General features: G+C 33.1%; 1 protein-coding gene across 1 annotated transcript in view; it reads right to left on the reverse strand.

The window, feature by feature from the left end:
- LOC111059336 (protein croquemort) overlaps window positions 1–23,877 on the reverse strand; it is a 49,362-nt gene that overhangs the window by 11,218 nt on the left and 14,267 nt on the right. The window contains exons 2-6 of the mRNA XM_039429303.1: window positions 22,508–22,639; window positions 19,073–19,227; window positions 15,197–15,338; window positions 8,354–8,566; window positions 2,860–3,074 (exon numbers count right to left, since the gene is read on the reverse strand). Coding sequence (XP_039285237.1) covers window positions 2,860–3,074; window positions 8,354–8,566; window positions 15,197–15,338; window positions 19,073–19,227; window positions 22,508–22,633 — 851 coding nt within the window. The 5' untranslated portion in view covers window positions 22,634–22,639. The remainder of the gene's footprint in view (window positions 1–2,859; window positions 3,075–8,353; window positions 8,567–15,196; window positions 15,339–19,072; window positions 19,228–22,507; window positions 22,640–23,877) is intronic.

A 23,877-nucleotide genomic window follows, 5' to 3' on the forward strand; every position in this document is an offset into this window, starting at 1 on the left:
TCCTATTCAATAATACAATTCTCTTTAAACTGCCCGAACTGCGACAGGAAAACTGTATTATAAAACAAGAGCAAAATCTATCCCCTTCACCAGAACAGCCGGACTTTACTCACAGTCCTATCGAACGAGCTCACACACTGACACCCCAAAAGTAAAATTTTGGGTATTAAATATAACTCAGTCAATGCCAAACATGAAAGCCATTTCAAGTACATATTTTTATCAGTCGCACAAGCGGCACGTTTGTTATTAAAAACAAAAGAGAAGCTACATTAATTTTCACAACAAATGAAATAAACAATCTTTCTGTTGATGACAAAAATTGTTCAAAGACAAAAACACTGTTCATTAACTTTTACAATTTAAAACTCTAAAATCCTGATCAATATGAGATAAATATATGATTCATATATATGTCCCATATGACCAGGTGACAATTTAGTTAGGCAGTCCAATTTTAAAACTCATCTAATGAATAAAATGATCTCGCAACCAGCCAATCTCTGAGTTTAATTTTGAAATTCCTGTTGTCCAAATCTTTTAGGTTGGCCGGTAGAGAATTATAAATATTTTTGGCCCGCGACTTTTCAAAGAGAGTAGTTCTGTGAGCTACAGAAGAAATCATGTTGGAGTGGCGGGTATTATAATTATGTGAATCTCCATGGCGGCTGAAAGTGTTAGTATTTCTCTTTATATAGGTACATATCTCTAGGATATAAAGAAAGGTCAAGGTGAGGAGTTTTCCTTCCTTAAAAGCTCACGACGTATATGTTGGGGGCTTGTTAAAGATCACCCTGAACGCTCTCTTTTGGACCTTGAATACCTTTTTAGCTGTAGATGAGTTTCCCCAGACAATGACACTATATATATATATATATATATATATATATATATATATATATTTTTTTTTCAGATTACGTCCTAAAGACTCCAGTCATGGAGTATAAGACAAGTCATGTTATTACATAATAATTCTAACACTAAGTAGTTCAACCTAGTTTAGGTTTGAAAGGAATTCTTGTACACTATAAAAAGCTCTATCAACTAAATATTTTTTCATTTGTTTTTTGAAAATCTTCAAATCATCATTACTTTTCAAGATTTGAGGTAGCTTGTTATAAAATTTCCTACCAATATAATCTGGTTTTTGTTCAAATAACCTACTATTATTGTGACCCATTATATGATAATCTGCTCTGTTTCGCGTATTATACTCATGAACATCTGAATTCTGGATCACACCACTCGTTTTTACATGCATTACAACTTCATATACATACAAAGATGGCACAGTCAATAGACCAAGCTTTTTAAATAAAGGCCTACAAGAGTCTAACCTATTCACTTTCTCTATACATCTGAGTGCCTTCTTTTGAATCTTAAACACTCTGTCCATATTTTGTTGAGATGAATTACCCCATACTAAAATAGCATACCTAATATGAGATAGTATAAGTCCATGGTAAGCAGTTAACAGTAGTTTTTTATCATTCAGCCTAGCAAGCTGCCGCAGGACAAATACCCCAGATGATATCTTATTACATATCCTCTCAATGTAAGGATACCATGTTAATTTCCTGTCCAATAAAATTCCCAAGGATGGTACTTTCTCTTCTTGGTCTAATTCATTTTCCTCTACAAACACATTTATTTCTCTATCCTCTACTGAATTATATTTACTTTTGAATTGAAGGAATTGACATTTCTTACTATTTATTGTTAATTGCCTTTGCTTCAAGAATTGGACAATTGACTGTACTCCAGTAAAAGCATTTATTTCTAGACTATCTAATAAATAATTTATTATTTAATATTTTAGGAATGGGTAAAAATATCCATAATAAACACTTGGCAATGACTTGAAATTTATTGCTCCTCCAAGTACCCGTAGCGAAAAACAGGCAGAACTCAGCTTTTTACACAATCTATTAGTGTATTTTCCACCAATTTCAGGTTCCGTTTCCCCACCAATCATTATAATTATTATGATACTAGCTTCGTACCGCCAAATAGTTAATGCATCTCATGACAAACTTTAGCTGGATGCACACCTGAGGAGGCATTTCAGGTGCTTCTTGCTTATTGGTTTGAATGCAAGAACTCACACACACTGAATCGGGTATGGCGTGGAACGGTGTGATAAGGCAATCCCCATAAGATCAACACTTTGTTTCACCAAGCCGCGCCTCCTCAGGTGTGCATAGCCTTAGCTTAACCTGATGCATTATAATGAAAACTATTCAACAATCAGTATTTATATTCATATCTCAATATGGATGTCCTATGTGCTTAGTTAATTGTGCAGCAGTTTGTATTTTCAGTTATATTTGAATGCTATGTCCAAAGCTCCGCCAATTTATGTAGATGCATAACAATATAATTATCTATAGTTATTATATTACAAATTACTTTTTCATATCATATACAGTTCAATAATTATTTTCTTAGTCTATATTATGTAAATTCATCTATAATTTTGCTTTATTGTAAGCTATTGTATATAAGTGTATAAGCCAGTATATATTGTAATCTACATAAATAAAGTACTCAATCAATCAATCAATCAATGCAGCTTGCTGGGAATTGGATGGTATATCTCCAATTATATTTTAAATAATTTTAATATTATATTTTTAAATAACTTCATACTGAACTTTCATAATTAAGATGAAGTGTTTTAAAAATTATTAATAATTCTATATCGTTAAAAGACGATGTGGCAACAGAGCAAAGCGAGAAAGAGATAGCGCTATCCGCTTTGTTGGATGATAGACAAGGATAGCAATATACCATTGCTAATCAAACACTGCCATTATAACGTGGACCTCACCATACCTCCACCTTGTATAAAGAGTGTACCTGCATAAATCAGCTGAGAACATGGTGAGGGGAGTGTCGCGCCTCTGATGTGGCGGCCAGAACTCGCCAGCTGATCCCTTCACTCCGGCGCATTCATAGTCATAGAACGATGTCTCATTGTTGTAGTTCCAATTTCTCAGTTTGCCCAGCTGACTGATGTCATTATCTCCAGTATCCATGTTGTAGAAGCCATCATAGTACGCCGATCCATTTCTCTGCAAATATTATAGATATATTCAATTCAATTCAAATATTTCTATTAAACAAAATGAGCAGATACATTGAATGACGTCATATACAGAGTGTCTGATAAGTCACTCCCTATTTTTATAAAGCTACAATTTCTTTATTTATGATCCAATTTAGTTAGAACTACTTTTGTTAGATAGAGCACTCCTTGAGACTGTGTTTAACACCAATTTTCATTTGTTTCAGATAAAAAATGCCCCCTCTCTTGACTGTGGAATAACGAGCCAAAATAGCAGCTCGTTATGTGGTCTGAGGATCTGTGGTGCGAGTACAAAGGTGGTGGAGGGCTGAACGACGGATCCATGCAAAAACTGTTAAAAATTGCCATTCCAAATTACTAACAACAGGGAGTGTCGCAGATGCAAGACGATCAGGAAGACCATCAACGTCAAGGACAGCAGAGAATTTTGACAGAGTTCGTGAAATGTTCATGAGGAGCCCTAAGAAATCACTTCATCAAGGATCTCGTGAAAGTGGTCTATCGCGTTACTCTGTTGCAACGATTCTTGAGAAAGATCTCAGTGTTTTTGCATCCAGTGTTGCATGGATCCCTCGTTCAGCTTTCCACCACCTTTGTACTCGCACCACAAATTCCCAGACCTCATAGCTTAATTCAATTTAGAAGTATTTTTTTAATTAAAAAATTATTTTTGTGTGCATGGATTGTAAATTGAGTGTGAAATTGAAGAATTTTGAAGTGACACTCATAACCTCCAGCTACATTTTGGACTGTTGTATAAATTAGAATTGGAACCGTTTTGGGCGTAAGTTAGCCTGTGGTACTTTTCTGTAAGTTGTATTATTCTGAATGATTGAATAAATAAATATATAGATAAATAACGAGCTGCTATTTTGGCTCGTTCTTCCACAGTCAAGAGAGGGGGCATTTTTAAACTGAAACAAATAATGAAAAATGGTGTTGAACACAACCTCAAGGAGTGCTCCATCTAACAAATGTAGTTCTAACAAAATTGGTCAATAAATAAAGAAATTATAGATGTATAAAGATAGGGAGTGACTTATCAGACACTCTGTGTATAATAAAATAACAAAACACACAAAACCAGTCAATAAAATTCAACACAATCAAATCTGAAAAATTCTTGAAATGAATATAAGGACAATCCTATCAGATATTTCTTCAACTTAGCTCTAAAAATCGTCAACTTCTCTATGGACTTTAAATTTTGGGGCAGCATGTTAAAATATTTGTCTTCCATGAACGTTGTCTCATTTTGAAAAATTCTAAATTATGTCTTTGTATATTTCTTCCTGATCTAGTATTATATGCATGAAAATGCTACTTCTCTGTTCTAAATCAGTGAATTTTTTGAAGTACATTATGACGTCAAAAATATATTGTCCATAGACTGCCATTAAGCCTTGCTGATAGAAAATTTGTTTCACAGAGCCCCTCCTTTTAATATTCATGATTATTCTTTTAATATTCATGATTATTCTTTTAATATTCATGATTATTCTCAGTGCTCTTTTCTGCTGAATTAATTGTCCAAGTTTCTTTTCGATGTGCATCCATAGATACACAGGCCGTAAATTGGAATGAACTAATGCGTATAGTAAATTGCTTTCAGAGCATTTAGCACACACCAATTATTGGTCATACGCCTAAAAGTATACAGGCTTGGTAGTATTTTTTCAGCACATGATCGGCATAGCAAAATGTTCATTAATCACCAGACCTAGAAATTGTGTGCTGGTTAAATGCTCCAAACTTTTATCATATAATATAATGTTTGGAATTGAAACATATTAGAACTATTGATAATGAACCAATATATTCAAGAAAATATATTTTCAAATGATTCAATAATACATTTTCAAAATTGAAATTAAATATTTTGTTAATTATATTTTTACATTGTTGAAAACGATTTGGGAACGTTGCGGAGGTAGAAAATGATAGCGCTATCTGCTTTGTCGAATGATAGACAAGGAAAGCAACACTCATTTCAATCAAACACTGCCATTATAACGTGAACCTCACTGTAGTCGTGTCTAAAATGATAAAAGACAAGGGTACTTCAGTCATGCAACCGCACGAAAATAGTGTAGGCCTATGTATGGTATCATTCTGTGGGAAAATAGTGTAGAGGTAAAATCTATCTTCATCCTTCAAAAAAGGCAGTGAGGATAGTTGGAAAAATGCCGTACAATACTCACTGTACGGTAAGCCTCTATTTTATAAACCTTACAATTTTAGTTTCCTTGCCCTATTACCATAGGTAAGGAAAGTATTGCTTTCCGAAAAAAATTAAGGTACCCCAATTTCTAAATTTCTATACGTTTCAAGATCCCCTGAGTCCGAAAAACTGGTTTTTGGGTATTGGTCTGTATGTGTGTGTGTGTGTGTGTGTGTGTGTGTGTGTGTGTGTGTGTGTGTGTGTGTGTGTGTGTGTGTGTGGTGTGTGTGTGTGTGTGTATGTGTATGAGTGTATGTGCGTCTGTGTACATGATATCTCATCTCCCAATTAACGGAATGACTTGAAATTTGGAACTTAAGGTCCTTTCACTATAAGGATCCGACACGAACAATTACGATCAAATGCAATTCAAGATGGCGGCTAAAATGGCGAAAATGATGTCAAAAACAGGGTTTCTCGTGATTTTCTCGGAAACGGCTCCAACGATTTTGATCAAATTCATACCTAAAATAGTCATCGATAAGCTCTATCAACTGCCACAAGTCCCATATCTGAAAAATTTCAGGAGCTCCGCCCCAGCAATGCAGATAGATTCCCAATTATCAGGCTTCAGATACAATTGAAACAAAAATAATCAAGTGGAGTAGATTGAGCATGAAATTCTCTACAATTAATGTTCAGTAACATTTTCACCTAAAATTGAAAATAAGCTTTAAATTCGAGAAAATGTGATTATCCAATTGCAAATTATTGTTGATTCTATTAAATCATTCACTATGAAGAGATAGCAGACCTCATGTGTGTCTCCAGCGTTATTGCCCTGACACCAGCTGGCTCAAATCTTTGAATAGTAGACTTTTGATGCGCGGGAACACTAGCGTCAGGTGATCAATTTTCATAACGGCAAGGAAAGTTGTGTGAGTGCGCCACACCAGATTTTTGACTTTGCCCTCAATGTATGTACTTTATGTGTTATGTTATGTACAGGGTTATTTGGATAAGTATAAGTATAAATTGGAAATTTCTACAGTATAAATACACGAAACAGTTATAAACTTCAAATTGAACAATATTCTCATACAAATAGCCTCAGAAAATTTCTCATTTCATGTAAATTAAACTTTACAATGCCACTCCAGATTATTTCAAGCACTTACCTCTGTAAAAGTTCAAGAAGACACTAAAGGAAATATTAATTGTTGAAAGTGGACTCGCTTACAATTTTTGCTCATATTTTTTCTCTTTTTTCCTGCATTCTTCTCTATTTTTTTATCTTTTCCACTCCTCTTCACCCTTCATTCCATACTTTTATACCCTCTACCTGCCTATTACATGGGAAATCATAGTTGGCTAGGTATTTTTCCTCCTTTCTTTCTTTTCAGCACACCCCACCATGAAGCCTGTTTTTATATTTTATTAGAAACTTATTTTTGATTGTGATGTTTTGTATTTTGATTTATTTTATGAATTGAATTGTGTTGTGTTGAATTGAATAAAATTATTGATTGAATTAGACAGTGCTTATATACTGTAAATAATTTTTTTATATTGAGTGGAGTGAAGTTTTGTAGCTAAAGTGCGAGATAAATTACTTTTAACATGAAGAGGAGAAACCCATTTCTCCCTCCACAGTTTGTAGCATAGTCATAGACGGACATCCTGCGCATAATTGGATGCGCCGTGTCATTTTGCTTCATGTTCTTGTGATGAAAACATCTCTGTAACATACACAAACCAATATACCTGCTGACCAGTACTTGGAATATTGCCAGCAATAGATGGAGGGGAGTGTTGCCGCGTCGCGTTACGAAGCTCTCTCACTCAGACACAAAAGAAGGAGAATGCTGCTAGGTAGTGGGAGTAATTAGTGGAGGATAGAGCATCGGACATCTCCATCTTCGAGAAAGAGCTGTGTTAATAGTATATTTCGCACCTAGGGCCGAAAATGAGACTTTTCTGGCTCGAAATCGGTTTTCAAGTCCGAGGCCGTAGGCCGAGGACTAGAAAAGATTGAGAGCCGGAAAAACATTTTTGCCCATGGTGAGAACGTTATTTTTCGCCACACAGAAAAATAAACAAAATATATATGAGAATAATAATTATTCTCGTTGTCTATTATAAGCACTTCCGAAAGCAAAAGTGGAAGGTCATAGCTCTAGCAAATCTGAGGTAATCTGAATATCAAGAAATTGTCCAAGTATTTTTATTTTTTATTCTGATTTGTCTAAATAACCTAAATGATTATGTTCAATTATGTAAGAGGTTGAGTTTATACTTTTTATTCTTCCAAATGACAATAAGATGATATTATTATAAATGTTTTATTATTGATGATAAACACAAATAATGAAAGTTTCTGATCAGCTGGTTTATCACACTTGAAAAAGTTTTTGATCAGCTGTTTTAGCACACTTTAAATTTGGCAAATTTGATGTGATCTGAATGTCAATGGAAGTTTAGGTTAGAAGTTCTATCCTTCTCTGAAAATCGAATTATTTGAATAGTTGATAATATATATCTTATCTGTATTTATTCATTTAAATAAAATGATAGAAGGCCTATATATTATTACAGAATACTTTATTGAATTCTAGAAGCATAAAATGATTCCATTTATCAACCATGTTCCGTGATAAACGCTTTACTAGGAGGTTTGAGGTTAGATTCTATTATACTCTGAAATTGAATTTGAATAGTTTATAATATCTTATTTGTATTTCATTTATCCAATAGAATGATAGTATCTTATTGCCAAATACTTTATTCAATTCTAGAAGCATAAACTGATTCCGTTTCATAAACTATTTTGTAAACACGTTCACATCAAATCAGAATCAGCTGACTTCAAGGTTATTTTACAGCCCTATTGCCGTAAAAATTTTACCGGCCTGGTCAGAAAACAATCACTTTCGGCCTCCATATGACGCACGAAAACCAGCTCATTACATCCAAGTGGGGTGAAAAAGTCATTTATCTCGCACTTTAGTGCTCTATTATTGTTACCTATTTATTGTTCATATTTACCTGACGATGTCAATGTATTTCTTGTAAATATTGATGGCTAATAAAATTCTTATTCTCACCGTGTAGAACCAGCCGAATTTGTCGAAAGGCACCTTGACGCCTCCAAACTTGGGCATCTGACGAGCAATGTCGAGCAGTCTATCAGAATATCCCTTGAACAGCAGCTCGTTGACAGTCTTCACCACGTGAACCTTCTGACTAGTTTGTTTCAGAGCCATCGACAACGACATTTGGAAAATTTTACTCCAATCTCGAACTGTGGAAGCTGCTGTCTGCAAATTAAATACTCTTATATTACAATTTTTAATCACAATTTTTCCACTTTCTGAGTAAGTTAGCTCTGGAAGTGATATCTATATATATAAAAGCGAAATGGCACTCACTCACTGACTGACTGACTGACTGACTGACTCATTCACTCACTCACTCACTCACTCACTCACTCACTCACTCACTCGCATAACTAAAAATCTACCGGACCAAAAACGTTCAAATTGGTAGGTATGTTCAGTTGGCCCTTTAGAGGCGCACTAAGAAATCTTTTGGCAATATTTTAACTCTAAGGGTTGTTTTAAGGTTAAAAGTTCGTCTTTTAGCATGTATATTCTTCTTCTCCCAATCTCTTAATTATAATTGAAATTTCCATATCATATGTTACTATAGAACTATAATCTAGATAGAGTACCTTTTCGAAACAGTTGTTAACTGGCAACTAATTAATAATTTTGTCAGGTTGGCATTAAGTTGAGTTGACTTTGTTAGGTTGGCACCAAGTTGAAGATTTAAATGCATTTATCGCGGAAAAATTGATTGGGCACTTCAATCCTGGGAATATTATATTACTAGCCGTCAGGCTCGCTTCGCTCGCCATATCCGTTTAGCCAGACGTTTAGTCTGGACCCCCGACTGGATTTTTCTATCATATGATAAAAATGCTCAAATGAAAAATGCAGGCGAGCGATGCGAGCCTGCTGATCTCATTCTTGGACGATCCAGTCCGGGGTCCAGGGGGCGGAGCCCCCTGGCTAGACGGATATGGCGAGCGAAGCGAGCCTGACGGCTAGTTTTTTATTAAATTTATCTATACTAAATATGAAACGAATAGTTATTTTTGTCCAGCCATAGATTGTATTGTTAATGAAAATGCGGGTCTATCTACACGAATCCTTATAATCTCATACTGATTTAAAACTTTTTTTAAACAGCAGTAGTATAATTAAACTGTTAAACTGTGCGTTTAGTGATTTCAAATATGTTTGTAAATAGCATGAAATAAATTCATGTTTTTACAAATTTTATTATAATCAATAATCAATTTTATTTATTCAATACAGTATCAAACAATACAATTGAATATCGTCATTAAAATGAACTTATACCTAGTAAAAAATACTAATTTTCATGTTATACATAATATCACAGGCTATAGTCACAGTTTACAGTCTTGTATCAGTCATATTTTCAACATAGTAATATTTAACATCGTTATTTTATAATATATTCACAGCCTAAATATGATTGTCATTAACACTATAAAAACATTTGTTAGAAAGGTAACTGTATAAATCTGTTTTGAATGTTTTGTTTCTATGATCTAAACTACCAGGCAGTTTATTCAGGAATTTTTGTCCCAATGTAACTGGTCTTTTTTTCAAACATAGCTAGCCTATGAGGTTGCACAGTCAAATCATTTCTATTCCTTGTATTGTGAGAGTGTACCTGTGCATGAGTTACAAATCTATCAATATTTTTTACAACATACAATATTGTTTTAAAAATAAAAATGCACGGTACTGTTAATATAGACATTTTCTTAAAATATTCTCTACAAGGATGATTATTTATGATTATATTCTCTATATTGAATGTAACAAAATATAATTCCTTCTGCAGTATCAACAATGTAGCAAAATTTCCTTGAAAGTATGGCTACAGAGTGATAAAGAATATATTTTCCTATGTGGTATATTTGAAGCTTGAATATCAAAATGTTTGACTACCCCTATACTCTTTGCAGGAGTATGTCAATTTGACTGCAAGATTTTAGAATCTTGTTTTTTATCAAAATTTGTGACTTCTTTATGTGTAAAGGATGATTTTTTGTGACGATATTAATAATTAATTCTTGTTGTAATTTGACACTGTTCAGATGAATTTTGTGCATTCTGATGAATAAAGAAATTTTCAATTCAATTCAATATAGAATGTGTACAATTGATCAGGGCACAATAAGTGCGAGTTATTGCATAAATTGCAACGTGAAAATTAGCAAATTGCAAGATGTCACAGTGAAAGCAAAAGAAAGGGCACAATCAGACAATCAAAAATCTATGTAGCCTACAAAGTTGGTGAGAATTATGGCAACAGCTTAATGTCTCTTTAGCTTTCTAACTGGAAGCCATTTTCCAATTCGAATATGATCCTCAATGAAATCGTTAAAATTGTCATTGTTAAGAAAAATTGATCTGTTTCCATGATTTTTAACAACTCTGTTTCAATGTATTCCTACTTTTGGGCCTCTCTGTATATTTCTAATAAATATTTCATGATTGAAATTAATCTATAATTACAAACTACTAATAATGTATATTTATGTTGATACTTCAACCACATATTTGTATAAAACTGGAAAAAATGAAGCAAAATTTCCTTGAAAGTATGGCTACAGAGTGATAAAGAATATATTTTCCTATGTGGTATATTTGAAGCTTGAATATCAAAATGCTTGACTATCCCTATACTCTTTGCAGGAGTATGTCAATTTGACTGCAAGATTTTAGAATTTTGTTTTTATCAAAATTTGTGACTTCTTTATGTGTAAAGGATGATTTTGTGACGATATTAATAATTAATTCTTGTTGTAATTTGACACTGTCAGATGAATTTTGTGCATTTTGATTAATAAAGAAATTTTCAATTCAATTCAATATAGAATGTGTACAATTGATCAGGGCACAATAAGTGCGAGTTATTGCATAAATTGCAACGTGAAAATTAGCAAATTGCAAGATGTCACAGTGAAAGCAAAAGAAAGGGCACAATCAGACAATCAAAAATCTATGTAGCCTACAAAGTTGGTGAGAATTATGGCAACAGCTTAATGTTTCTTTAGCTTTCTAACTGGAAGCCATTTTCCAATTCGAATATGATCCTCAATGAAATCGTTAAAATTGTCATTGTTAAGAAAAATTAATCTGTTTCCATGATTTTTAACAACTCTGTTTCAGTGTATTCCTACTTTTGGGCCTCTCTGTATATTTCTAATAAATATTTCATGATTGAAATTAATCTATAATTACAAACTACTAATAATGTATATGTTTGTATATTTATGTTGATACTTCAACCACATATTTGTATAAAACTGGAAAAAATGAAGCATATAATAACATCTTGGAAAGTAATATTCATGGGGGAAAACCCAGGACCCTCTATCCTTTGAGGATATTTCACACACTCCCGGTTTTTGCCCTCCCACCCACTAGCAGTTTGATGAAATGGCGCCACTGTATCTGTGGTTGGACAGTATCTAGTATTTTACTTTCCTTGCCCTATTACCATAGGTAAGGAAAGTATTGCTTTCCGAAAAAAATTAAGGTACCCCAATTTCTAAATTTCTATACGTTTCAAGGTCCCCTGAGTCCAAAAAACTGGTTTTTGGGTATCGGTCTGTATGTGTGTGTGTGTGTGTGTGTGTGTGTGTGTGTGTGTGTGTGTGTGTGTGTGTGTGTGTGTGTGTGTGTGTGTGTATGAGTGTATGTGCGTCTGTGTACACGATATCTCATCTCCCAATTAACGGAATGACTTGAAATTTGGAACTTAAGGTCCTTCCACTATAAGGATCCGACACGAACAATTTCGATCAAAGGCAATTCAAGATGGCGGCTAAAATGGCAAAAATGTTGTCAAAAACAGGGTTTTTCGTGATTTTCTCGGAAACGGCTCCAACGATTTTGATCAAATTCATACCTAAAATAGTCATCGATAAGCTCTATCAACTGCCACAAGTCCCATATCTGTAAAAATTTCAGGAGCTCCGCCCCATCAATGCAGATAGATTCCCAATTATCAGGCTTCAGATACAATTGAAACAAAAAAATCAAGTGGAGTAGATTGAGCATGAAAATCTCTACAATTAATGTTCAGTAACATTTTCACCTAAAATTGAAAATAAGCTTTAAATTCGAGAAAATGTGATTATTCAATTGCAAATTATTGTTGATTCTATTAAATCATTCACTATGAAGAGATAGCAGACCTCATGTGTGTCTCCAGCGTTATTGCCCTGTCAATTTTCATAACGGCAAGGAAAGTTGTGTGAGTGCGCCACACCAGATTTTTATTCAGTAGATCACAATTAATTGAATAGCTTATAATAGGATACATTATAATAGAACAGATGCAATAAAAGATAACAGAAGAAATATATTTCAACAGATATGTATAATAAAAACGAAAAGGGATTCTGTCTCCCCAGATTTCTTATGATAATGTACCTTGAATTTCTTTATCTACACCACTGTTGCCAACTATAGTGAGGTTCACGTTATAATGCAGTGTTTGATTGGCAATGATATTGCTATCCTTGTCTATCATTCAACAAAGCGGATAGCGCTATCTCTTTCTTGCGTTGCTCTGTTGCCAGATCATCTTTTAACAATGTAGAATTAATAGTTAACTAACAACATATTTCATCTTAATAATGTAAATTCATTATGAAATTATTGAAAAATATAACTTCTTGCTTAATAAAATATAATCGATTATTTCAAACGAGAATGAACAGTTAATATCACATCAATAAACCTGTATCAGGTTTAGAAGGCATTCAGAAGACAGAGAATCGGCAACGTTGTTCTGCTATCTTTCTCCTCTGCCATTATAACGTGGACCTCACTATGGTATTACAATTAATTGAATAACTTAGACACTTACAATAGGATAGGGGAGCAATAGGATAATACAACAGATGTAATATAGCATAACAGAATAAATATTATAACAGATAATTATGCATAACGATTGGGGATTCTGTCTTCCCAGATTTCTTATGATAATGTATCTTGAATTTCCTTATCCATATACCACTGTTGACAACTAATGCCAAGTGACTTCAAAGCGTGCTCCAGTCAGTGAGTGAATATTTTATATTTATTTATTTATTAGAACAGTCACAAATACGATATTTGGAAAGAGAAACAGGCAATTGCCCAAAACTTCTTCAATTCCTTGATTTTGGCACATAAATGGTCCAAAGTGAGGTTAAGTTTAAAAGTTCTGTTTTCACCAAAGATTAACACTCAGAGAATACGTATTCGAGATATGACTGATGAATTTTGAATTTTGAAGGGTTGATAAGAGCCGGAAATAACACTAAACTATCCGAAAGTTTCAATAATATTGAAATAAACTTGAAAATTTTGAGCATTTATTTTTATATATAATTTTTATATATTTCACAATATAATCTGCAGGTCGTCATTCAAGAGTCAAAACTAATCAGAGTATTTTCATTTATATAAAATTTGTAATATATTATTTCCTTAAAAGCATTTGACAGTCAGATGGGACCGACTTATGGATACTCTGAAAAGAAGAGGTGTGGAATGGGAGGAGAGGAGACTAATCAGGAACCTGTATGTCAACCAGACCAGCAGAGTGAAAATAGAGGGCGAAATTGGAGAAGAGGAAGACAGGGATGTTGTATGTCGCCAATCCTTTTCAACGTTTACCTAGAGGATATATTGCAGGAGTGTTTGGATGGCAAAAGAGGAGTCAGCATTGGAGGAAGACACATAGAGTGCATAAGATTTGCAGATGATATGGCGATCCTGGCTGATAGCTGGACAATGATGAATGGAATGTTGAGAGATGTGAATGAGGCTTGTGAGAGGTATGGAATGAGGATAAACGTAAGGAAGACAAAGTTCATGAGAATTGGTACAGGGAAAGCAAGAATGGGGAATGCTGTACTGGAGGGTGAACAGTTGGAACAGGTATCATCTTTCAAGTATTTAGGAAGCATAATGGAAGAGGATATGAAATGCAACAAAGAAATCAAAGTAAGAATTGCTATGGCAAGAACAGCATTCAATAAAAAAAAAGAGAATTCTTTGTAGCCAACTGGACAAGACACTAAGGAAAAGGCTAATAAAGTGCTATGTTTGGAGTGTGGCACAGTATGGTGCAGAAACTTGGACGCTGAGAAAGGAGAATAAGAGGAGGCTTGAGGCATTGAAAATGTGGATATGGAGAAGGATGGAGGGGATTAGTTGGAGGGATAAAGTTACAAACGAGGAGATGTTGAGGAGGGTTGGGGAAAGAAGGAGTCTGCTGGATGTGATAAAGGGAAGAAAGAGGAGATGGCTGGGACATTGGATGAGACGGCAATGCTTGTTGGTGGATGCCATGGAGGGGACCATTCAGGGAAGAAGAGGAAGAGGGAGAAGAAGATACAAAATGTTGGACGACATCAGCAAGGAGGGGATGAGCTACTATGCAACGAAGCGACTGGCAGAGAATAGAAGAGAGTGGAGGGCTGCTGCCATATAGAAGGACCTGCTTACGAGCAGAAAACTACAGACAGACAGACATTTTCTTAATAAAATGTACCCTTTATAATTCAATTTGCATGGAATCTCCCTATGTGAAACCTCAGAGTCAGAGTTTAACAGACAAACAGCTTAACAGACAAAATTTAAATTTCAAAATCTACTTTGTGAAAACAATTAAGGACTGAAAATTTTGTGGACAACTACAAGACTTAACCTATTTCGGACTATGTGTAACTTTTTCTAAATTTCGGAGAGGAATAGCACAAGGTTACCTCATTTTTTCTCTCCCTATCATTTTGATGATGTACTTATTGCATAAATCAATGAAGAATAAAGATAGAGACTCACCAACGCGACTGGATTTAGAGTTTGTATTCTATCATCAAGGAAGCCATTGGAGTTTTCAGCATCGAAATGCCAAATTCGCACCCTTCTGAAACTCACCGTACCGTTGCTGTTCCAGGTAATGTTCACTTTTTTATGGCGCTCCCTGCAATCAAATTCAAATACAAATTTATTTAACAAATTTATACATATAATCACAAAAAAACACTCCACTCACATGAGCTACTTTTAATAAATTAATAAAAACAATATAACAATCTTGAAGTACCATTTATTTTTAAAAACTTTAAAACAGTTCATCAACTAGTTAATAAATTAAATAAAAACAATATAACAATCTTGAAGTACCATTCATTTTTAAAAACTTTAAAACAGTTCATCAACTAGTTAATAAATTAAATAAAAACAATATAACAATCTTGAAGTACCATTTATTTTTAAAAACTTTAAAACAGTTCATCAACTAGTTAATAAATTAAATAAAAACAATATAACAATCTTGAAGTACCATTTATTTTTAAAAACTTTAAAACAGTTAATCAACTAGTTTCGACACTTAGGTCATTTTCAAGTTGAAATGGAGAAAATAAAATGAAATAATTTTTTAAAAACTTCAAAATAGTTCAACAGCTGGTTTAGACACTTAGGTCATTTTCAAGTTGAAATGTAGAAGATAAAATTTTTATTTTCTACAATTCAACTTGAAAAAGACCTAAGTGTCATTTTATTTTCTACATTTCAACTCGAAAATGACCCAACACTCGAAACTAGTTATTGAACTATTTTAAAGTTTTTAAAAATAAAGGATACTTCAAGATTTTTATATTGTTTTTATTAATATAATCACAACCTCATTTGGAATATTTCTTTCAAAATTATGGAAACAGTTTTGGGTTTATCCAGTTTGATTCTCTCCCAACCATTAATTGGGAATTGTGATTGTAGAATGTAATAAATAAATAATTAAATACATAAATGGATAAATAAATATTAACAAAAAAAGTAACAGTTCAAAAGAGCTTTAAGTTCACACCAGGAAACGACTGATTGTAAGCTTGTATTAAGGCACTGGAGTACAAAAGAAAATAACTGTAGCCCAACTCAGAAATAGGAAATAAGAAAAGATAAAACTACAGTTGAATAGAATTATGAAAAATGGAAGAAAGTTCTATAGAATAGTGAGTTAGGAAAGAAGGGATAGAAAACAGTGTACTACAGTCAGGTCCACGTTATAATGTCAGTGTTTGATTAGCAATGGTATTGCTATCCTTGTCCATCATTCAACAATCATCTCCTTCTCGCTTTGCTATGTTGACAGATCGTCTTTTAACAAGGTAGAATTGATAATTTATTAACAAAATATTCCATCTTAATCATGAATACTCATTATGAATTTATTGGAAAATATCATTTCTTGCTCAATAAAAAAATAATTAATTATTTCAAAAGAGAATGAACCGTTAATATTACATCAATAAACCTGTATCAGCTACCGTCTATAGAAGACATATTGACAAGACAGAGGATCGGCAACGTTGTTCTCCTATCTTTCTCCACAGCTAATATAACGTGGACCTCACTACTGTAGCAAGAGTGCAGTGACTACTAAAAATAATATATAATGAGTAAAATAAATGCAGCAACAGTCAAGTGATAAGTTAATTGTTACATAAAACATTTAGGCAGGGTAGATACGCCTCTATGTCATAAAATCTGGTTCTACAGCCACCAATTCCAATAATCGTATCAAGGATTATTATGACTATTACGTTTTTATTTTGCAACAATTATTATTGAATACGACAGTTTGTCTTTTCGAATCATTTTATTGTAAACTGACATTATGTTCTTCCAAAGCAATTGAACAGTCACACTCTTCATAACATTTTATATTACCCCAACACATATCATTTATAGTGGGGTGTATATTTATTTACTCATTAAATAAATAAATTTTATTCTATTTTGGACAATGTGTAACCTTATCTTTTTATTGAAATTCTTTATTGATTGATATAATAAGTATACATCATATAAATGATAGGGAGAGGAAAAATAAGGTAACCTTGTGCTATTCCTCTCCCCAATTTAGATATGGTTACACATAGTCCGAAATAGGTTAAGTCTTGTAGCTCTTCACTTCGCAAAATTTTCAGACCACTAATATGTTCACAAAGTAAATTTACAAATGTAGATGCTTCAAAACAAAAAATAGAACAGATATTTCACATTATTATCACTTGAATAGAGAAGATTCATGTATTAAAGAAATAATTTTGAAAAAGAACCGAAAAAACAAACTTAATTCTAGAAGCACAGCTATCTAAACACAGACATTTGTTAACAAACAAACAGCTTAACAGACAAAATTTAAATTTCAAAATCTACTTTGTGAAAACAATTAAGGACTGAAAATTTTGTGAACAACTACAAGACTTAACCTATTTCGGACTATGTGTAACTTTTTCTAAATTTGGGAGAGGAATAGCACAAGGTTACCTTATTTTTTTTCTCTCCCTATCATTTTGAAAAAACATATTATCTATGCCTATTAAGAAATTATTCAATGCATAAAACTTGTTTGTTTTATTTTATTGAATGTTATAGTATCCAAATTTGTATTGTAATTGTTTTGATGAATAAACTTTGATTTGATTTGAAAAAAAATATTGTGGGCTAAATATTATTTATTTATTTATTTATTTATTCACATTGTGTACAAATACTTGACATGAGGAAAGGCACAACAGGCTCATGCCCAAAACTGTCCCATTTCCAATTTATATTATACAGTACTGTCCAAATCAAAATGTTGGTTATGTCACTTTCACTTTTCAAAATACAATTTACACTCTTCAATACTCAGATAAACGAGCAAATTTCGAATCAAATAGATTAGACTCAAATTGAAAAATCTAGAACAGTAACTTAATAATTATTCAAAAAGTCTAAATTTTGAATGAAACTAGAAATTTTTGAGCTAAAAACTACGCACTTTACAGAAAACTACAGCTGTTGTTTTTTATTGTGAACCAATAAAGGTTCAATGAATATGAATAATCTACAATATAATATCATGAATAATAATGGTATAATAATATGGTAACAATAATTATAATAAAACTATAGACTATGATACATTAGTAATAGATGAAATCCAAACTTAAGACCTGAGAGATAAAGTACAGAATGGAAACCTACTAACAGCAATAATCATTAGTTTGTTTTTAGTCCTTTAAAATTATTTCTTTAATGTGTGAATATTTCATATTTTAGTGATGATAATGTGAAATATTTATTCTATGTTTGGTTTTGATGCATCTAAATTTATAAATCTACTTTGTGAACATTTAATGACTGAAAATTTTGTAAAGTGAAGAACTTCAAGACTTGACATATTTCGGACAATGTGTAACCTCATCAAAATTTGGGAGAGGAATAGCACAAGGCTACCTTTTTTTCTCTCCCTATCATTTTGATGAAGTACTTATTGTATCAATAAAGGCTGATAAAGAATTACAATTTTAAAGGTAATGGAAACCTATACTATAAATGTACCTAATTATCATAATTTTAAAGGTAGGTACAGTAATGAAGCATTTTCTTATTTTATACTTGAATACTAATATTCATATGACTTTTATTGGTGGGGAGAGTTTCTGACGGGAGTTCCACCTCGCCTGAATATATCATTTGAGCCGTCAATGGGCCTTACGACTGTCATACTTCAGCCGGGACCGACAATTAACGTGTCCATCCGATAACACGGGAGTGGACTGTTCAAAAACTTTTGGCTATGAGCAGGGTTTGAACCGGGGATCTCTAGGCTGATAAGCAAGCACTCTATCCACTAGACCACGACCACGGATCGTCACTTACTTGAATGAGTAGGGTCCAACTTCAACAAATTTCGGCTTCTCCGTAGTGTAGTTGAGAGGATTCGTCCAGTTGAAGAAGTAGAATTCAATCGACATTGGCACAGGAGTCTCACGCCACACCTTATAGCTTGATGAACCAGGAGCCAACGCCAGTTCCTTGAAAATTATTTGAAAAAAATTGAAAAATGTTTATCTCTGCCTCGAAAAATATGAAACACTGTATTTTGAGATACGGTAATGATTTCAGCTGTTACAATTAATTTCCAATACTAGTTAACAGTGATTGAGATTAAGGCCCGACGCAAAGTAGACCCACGAAAAGCAACCCACGCCGTGGGATGTTTTGTAAATCATTGCTAGGCTTCTCTAGACATCTGTGTAATACTTGCAATGAATAATCCACATGTCAGCTGATTGATTATGAATAATTCTATAGCAATGGTTTACAAAACATCCCACGGCGTGGGCTGCTTTTCGTGGATTAGCGTGGGTCTACGTTGCGGCAGGCCTTATGAATTAACAATAGAGTTCAACCATTAGGTAAACAAATGTAACATCGTAATAATCATTATGTTGTGAGTGAGTAAAAACCACAAATAACAAATACGTTTATAAAATAGAATTATAGTACCATTTGAAATTAATAGAATAATAAATTGAGAATGAAAATTATAGCAAATAGTTCCAGCGTTGTTAATTTGTATTATTAATCTATTATTCTATAAATTTCAAATGGTACTCTAATTTATTCTATTTTATAAATAAAAGAAAATATGTATAAATTTTAACAAGAACAAATAAGTTTCTTCAATCTGCTGGATAACAATATGGATGAGCTTCATCATTAATTTTGTATATTGAAGGGTTGTAAACGAGTAAAGAACTCGCGCATTCACAGTGATTGATTGATTGAATGCCGTTCAGGGGGCAGAGTTAGGACTTTAAGACCTCTCTGCCACACTAGCTTAGCGACAGTAGCCAACGCATTAGGGATTTTTCAAAGCTGAAGCTATTTACTTTTTGTCTCTAAAGAAAGCACAAAAATGGAAGAAGGTAGAATAAAGGTTGTCATAGCTTATTTTTTTATTTCAGTTTTTCAATGTGATAATTAATGTTACTATAAAACGTTTAGGAAGGCACAGAACGACCAAGACTTCTCAGTGGGACTCATTAATGAAAATGAATGAATTACTATGTGATGTCCACGTTATAATGACAGTGGAAAAAGATAGGAGAACAACGTTGCTGATCCTCTGTCTTGTCAATGCCTTCTATGCTGATATAGGTTTATTGATGTAATAATAATAATAATATCGAGTGACCTGGCTGGCTCAGGTCTGGTGTCAGAGTTTTCAGGTCGCAACTGATCAATTTCAGGGCCTCTGACATGACCTAACGACTGCTTTTTAGGCAGCCGGGACCGACGGCTTAACGTGTCCATCCGAAACACGGGAGTGGCCCGAGATAAATATCTTGGCCCGGGCCGGGATTTGAACCCGGGCCTCTGAATCATAAAGATTGATGTAATATTAAATGTTCATTCTCATTTGAAATAATCAATTATATTTTATTAAGTAAGAAATTATATTTTTCAATAATTTCATAATGAATTTTCATAATTAAGATTAAATATTCTGTTAATAAATTAATAATTCTACATTGTTGAAAGACGATCTGGCAACAGAGCAAAGTGAGAAAGAGATAGCGCTCTCCACTTTGTTGAATGATAGACAAGGATAGCAATACCATTGCCAATCAAACACTGTCATTATAACGTGGACCTCACTATAGGAAGGCTCATCAGCACAACCAAGATATTTCATTGGGACTCATCAATGAAAATGAATGAATTACTAATAACTCATCTTAGAATTACAAATACAACAACGAATAAATTCATATTTATGATGAATGAATGTTGGAGTTTTTTCCAAATCAACTCCAAAGCATATAAATTATATTTAGCCAGGAAACAATTTATTTTTCATTAGGTTTCCTACCTTTTTAAAAGTATATGTTGTTATCTTCTAAAAGGCCAAGTAGAAGATTGAAAATGAAAGTTTATGAATTAATCAATATTATTATTACACGAAAATCCAAATTTAATGCTGTGATTTTTTTCGAACCACTCTCTTGAAATTAGAAAATTTAAGTTTTTGATTATAAGTTTATCTCTATTCTTATTGAATCAATCATCACCCGACATCTGAATCCTGAAAGAAAGGATTTGCTAAACAAACTTACTACCGTACTTACTTATTCGAATAGCATACCATTTAAATATTCAAAACAAATAGGAATCCAATAAGGTTCTAGAATAGTATTTATTTTGAAGTTCACTCGATATACGGTATCAAAACGTCATAGAATATAATATTATAAAAACAGGAAAATAATATAATTATTATTAAACGAAAATTGTAAGCAATATATGGACGGCGGGAGAAGCCTCCACCAAATATGTAAGCAATATATGCCTTCACCAAATATGTAAGGGTGGGAAAATGAGAAACAAAACACAAGAAAAGATCGTACACGTTTTTGATATTTAAAACAAAACAATAAATTATTTATTATAAAATTAGAAATATAATTAGAAATTACGAAATAATAATAATCAGATGAAATATTTCAAGGGCTACTCACTTTGCTGCTAGTGAGGATTCAATTGTTTTGGTTATGAAAAATTTAAGAACAAATGACTCAGTAGTCACCTACCTTTATAAAAATGGCTTCCCACTTTGGCATCCACTGGTATTTCGCGGCGTTAATTATTAATTAAAAAAATCAAAATAACTGATCTAATGAAATGGGTTCAGATCCCGTCCTATTCAATAATACAATTCTCTTTAAACTGCCCGAACTGCGACAGGAAAACTGTATTATAAAACAAGAGCAAAATCTATCCCCTTCACCAGAACAGCCGGACCTTACTCACAGTCCTCTCAAACGAGCTCACACACAACACACACCCCCAAAAGTAAAATTTTAATTAAATATAACTCAGTCAATGCCAAACATGAAGCCATTTCAAATACATATTTTTATCAGTCGCACAAGCGGCACGTTTGTTATTAAAAACAAAAAGAGAAGCTACAATAATTTTGACAACAAATGAAATAAACAATCTTTCTGTCGATGACAAAAATTGTTCAAAGACAAAAACACTGTTCATTAAACTTTTCTAAATTAAAACTCTAAAATCCTGATCAATATGAGATAAATATATGATTCATATATATGTGCCATATGACCAGGTGACAAAATCCAAATTTAACGCTGTAAATCGCCCCGAAGACCTCTGCTACTGCAGATATTGATAACATGGTAAACAGCTAGATGGAAATTCTATGAGCGCGTCTATTCAAAAACTATTTTTATTTGTCAACCCGGAAATTCAGTTTATGAATTCATTGAGAAAACTAATCTCACTTACTCTTTTCAAGAAGAAATCGAATAACGCATTGTGGCCCAGCATCAGGAAAGTTCCGAACACAAGCAGAAACACACCGGCTGCGAATGTGGCTTTCATGCATATGTTGTTCCTGCTATATTTGTCCATTGCTCACTGAAAATAATTGAGTTGTTGATATTATTACAAATCGCATACTGCCTCTGTGATATTCAATTGATCTTCAAGTACACGCTACTACTATACAGGGTGATTCATAATTATGGTAAAATATTTTAATACGTGATAGTAGAGGTAAAAATAAGAAAAAAAGTTCATATAAACATATATCCATAAACGCTTCATTAGCGAGCTATACAGAGTGAAAGATTTCGCCCAGAATTCAGTTCATCTGGTGAAATACACCGATGCTGAATTGTTTGGGGACTAGTTTTTGGAAAACTTATGCTGGATTCATATGGAAAAATATCTGAAAAATTGAATAAAACTAGTCTGGAAGCTGTAGTGTGAGTAGTTTTTGAGAAAAAAGTTGAAATATGCAAAAAATCTAAGTAGAAAAACACAGACTTCTACGTTTGATGCCCAATAACTTTCTTTAATGACCAGTAAACAAATAATTTTTCGCAATAAAAATTGTAGAGAATTTAATTCTGAAAAGAATTATGTAAGCTGTGTAAACTAAATTCAAATGAAAGTTGAATAAAATGTATTCTTATGTAGTACATTACACCACAAAAATTTGCTGTTTTATGAGGAGAGAACTAATAACTCTTAATGAGTTCTTAATGAAATTTATGAACATCCAGAGAAGAGCACAAGAGAATTGTCAGTGCAGTTTAATGTAAGGCTCCCGCTTGTATGACAGGTCCGTGTGCGGGGAGGAGTCGCATAAAGCAAACCATATTCATTTTATAATAATTATGTATCACATATAACAATATGGAGAAAATAAATTAATTATATACGAAAGGTGGAATTTTTGTAGCAAAATATTTATTTCAGAATGATCTACCGAAATATAATCTCCTCAGTAATTTTTCAAATTGTTCACAATGGATTATATTGTTCGAACACGAATAAAAACACAGAAATGAGTGAATAGATATTCACAAAACCAAGCCACTCAGACTTCACATTTTAAGGTAATCATGAAGTGTTTCTTAAAAACACAAATTGAAATTGTCAACCACTTATATCGGTATATACAGAATGTTCTGAAAAAGGAGCCCATAAGTCAGGGCGTGATTCCTCACATCAAAAAAAGAAAAATGTTCTAATTAACATAGGTCCGAAAATGCTTGGTTACCAAGTTATACAGTGTGAAAGATTTCGTCTGAATTTCAGTTCCCCTGCTGAAACGAAGCCCTACGGGTATTTGTTGGCTGTTAATTAAG

The sequence above is a fragment of the Nilaparvata lugens genome, chromosome 5 (genome assembly GCF_014356525.2).
Source record: "Nilaparvata lugens isolate BPH chromosome 5, ASM1435652v1, whole genome shotgun sequence".
NCBI lineage: Eukaryota > Metazoa > Arthropoda > Insecta > Hemiptera > Delphacidae > Nilaparvata > Nilaparvata lugens.